The sequence below is a fragment of the Fulmarus glacialis genome, unplaced genomic scaffold (genome assembly GCF_000690835.1).
Source record: "Fulmarus glacialis isolate BGI_N327 unplaced genomic scaffold, ASM69083v1 scaffold37590, whole genome shotgun sequence".
Taxonomy (NCBI): domain Eukaryota; kingdom Metazoa; phylum Chordata; class Aves; order Procellariiformes; family Procellariidae; genus Fulmarus; species Fulmarus glacialis.
This window is the reverse complement of record NW_009186490.1, coordinates 291-3,002: the sequence shown is the minus strand read 5'-3', so window position 1 is coordinate 3,002 and position 2,712 is coordinate 291. Positions and strand designations below refer to the sequence as shown.

At 52.0% G+C, this 2,712-nt stretch overlaps 1 protein-coding gene across 1 annotated transcript; it reads left to right on the top strand.

The window, feature by feature from the left end:
• Positions 1-21: 21 nt before the first annotated feature.
• GSC2 (goosecoid homeobox 2) lies at positions 22-2,029 on the top strand (the record flags this gene model as incomplete). The annotated part of the gene is made up of 3 exons (XM_009587974.1): positions 22-287; positions 1,123-1,370; positions 1,925-2,029. Coding segments are annotated over 3 exons (619 nt in total), but the record flags the coding sequence as incomplete, so codon positions are not given.
• Between the last annotated feature and the right edge of the window lie 683 nt (positions 2,030-2,712).

Sequence of the window (2,712 nt, the reverse complement as noted above, 5' to 3'; positions counted from 1 at the left end):
GTGGAATGCGAACACTGGCAGGAGAGGCCTCAAGAAGCCGTGTTCGTTCAGCATCGAGGACATCCTCTCCAGCCCAGCAGAGAAGAGCCCCCAGGTCCTGGTCCCGCTGTGCCTGCGGGGCATCTTGGACTGCGCACCCAAGGGGCTGTGTGAGCTGGAGGCCATCCCGGACAGCTCCCTGCAGGAAGAGGAGGAGGAGGAGGAAGAGCTGGAAGGGGCAGGCTGCAACTGCTGCTGCTGTTCTCACACGAGCACCCGTTCCCGGCAGGACTTGCCGAGTTGGCTGGGTGAGTGTTTGGGTTTGTTTCACGGCGTAGGGCTCATGGAGGGGCTGGTGCCAGCGCCGGGTGGAGGGGAAAACCTGGGTGTTGAGTGACAATACAGTGTCTGGCCTGCCACCATGGTGGTCTTCTCAGACTCCAGCTCCAGCAAGGGGCAGCAGGATCCATTCTCAGCATAGCTCCAAAGAGCAGGCACTTTTCCCTGCAATGCTACCAGGTTTTTAAAAGCAGCAGAGACTATTGATTACTGAATATTACTGTTTTATTGTAAAACACTTGAGAGGATGATGCTTCTAGGGGTTGAAGTTCTCTATGGAGCGTGGGGCCCCACGGTCATGCCGCCCATGCACAGAGCTGTGCCTGTGCTTCCTGACAACACTGGCCCTGGGGAACCCCACTTGTCCTTTAAAGAAAAGAGTTTTTGGCTACATCTAGCAAAATTACTGCATCTAGGGGGGGAAAAAAAAAAAGTAGCAAACCCGTAAAGATACAGTTCAAGAACATCCTGCAAGTTCAGAAATCCCCCGTGTCGGGACTGAAACAGAGCTCCTAGCTGGGCTGTGAGTTTCCATCCATTTTCTGGAGCTGGCCATAGTGCAATTGGTAAGTAAACAAGGAAAACCCACCCAGTGCTCCCTGCCTGCACACTTCTCCCAAAGTGATGCCCTAAGCCCTTCTCTCACTTGCGTGGTGATCACGCAGCTCATCAGCCACGCCAGCTGGCTGGCTGCCTTCTTCCAAGCCACATGTGTGGATGCAACTTGTGTCTGAACTACCTTGAGTAAGATGGGTGTTTCAGCCCCTCACCTCTAATGCTGTTGCTGTACCTCTCCCCCTGCAGACGCCCGGTTCCCCTGGCCCATGCAGCTCTTCCACTCGGCAGTCAGGGTCTGCAAGAGTCCCCAGGGGAGCCCAAACAAGCTGCAGACTTTCCACCAGATCCAGCGCCGGACGCGCCGGCATCGCACCATATTCACTGAGGATCAGCTGCAGGCCCTGGAGACGCTTTTCCATCAGAACCAGTACCCGGATGTCATCACCCGCGAGCACCTGGCAAACCGTATTCACTTGAAGGAGGAGAGGGTAGAGGTGAGATCCTGCCACTCGGTGAGGTGCTGTTTGCTGCAAGCCCCTGAGAACACAGACCGGGGCATTGCACTGTCTTTTTTGGGAGCTGCAGACCAAGGGCCTCATTTTAAAAACCATTCTTGGGTATTTGGCAAAACACAGCTTAGGTGTGGCAAGCAACGGAAGAATGTAAAATAGTTCTGCTGGGCTGATTTTTTCTGGTATCTGGTCCCATAAACTCACTTACTCCATCTCTCCTAGGTTCACCTATATAAACACAGACATGCCCAGTTCTGCTCATCCCCTGCACCTGAGTGTATAGTCCTTACTTATGTGATCTGCGTGACTTCTGAATTTGCGAATGGGGGGTCCCAGCTCCCTTGTGCCCCTTACATGTATCTGAGCAGGATTGCAGGGGAGGGACTGATTAAATTTTGTATCAAACTTTTATATTGGGAAATATATTGCAGTACCCTAAAGCTTATGCTGTACAGCCCAGGAGTGTAACTGCCTGCCCCCCTCCAAGTAACACACGAAATGCAAAAGTTCTTCTTTTCTTGTTTTGCACTTTCTAGGTTTGGTTTAAAAATCGGCGGGCCAAGTGGCGGCATCAGAAGAGGGCGTCTGCTTCAGCGTTAATCCTTCAAGGCACCAAGAAGCCCTCTGAGGAGAGCTGTTAGTGGTCGCAGGCTGCATCTCAGCAGATGAACGCCAAGAGCATCCATTTCTCATAGCTGACAGGTTCGGTAGGGCAGTAGCCCGAAGGGGACTAATGAAGCAAAAGGGAATCTCTGTGATTCCCAGAGGAGGAGGACAAGTAAAAGCAGACATAGTACTTTCACATCCCAGTTTCTCTTCCAAACCTAGTTCACGAGGCAAATAATTCACCGGGCATGACCCTCAAATGCTTAAGCTGGAACTACTGCCAAAAGCCCATGCAGGGGACAGAGCTGTACCAGTGTTAAATGTGTGTGCTTCAGGAGAAGGGGAGACTCCCCTTCTTGTCTTTGCTCTGTGCAGGTAGAATTTGTGCTTGTTTAAACTACTGTAGATTTGCAAAATATCCTGCAAATGAATGTTTCCTATTTTCAGCACCTCGATGGCATTTAGAGTTGCTTTTAGGGTTGAGCTTACTGAACAGGTGGTTTGTTCCTTAACACAGAAACATGAATTTCTCCCTTTAGCCTGTGGGAGAGGCGATCCACCGGTTGTGGTGACCAGGGTTGGCACAGTGAGCGATCAGCTCACCTCCGCGGCCAGCCCGTGCCGGTTCCCTGTCAGTGCGAGCAGTGTCCATGTCCCTGGCAGGGCTGAGGAGAAACCACGTCCTGTAAAGCAGTGAGATAAATAAAACTGTCCCCGT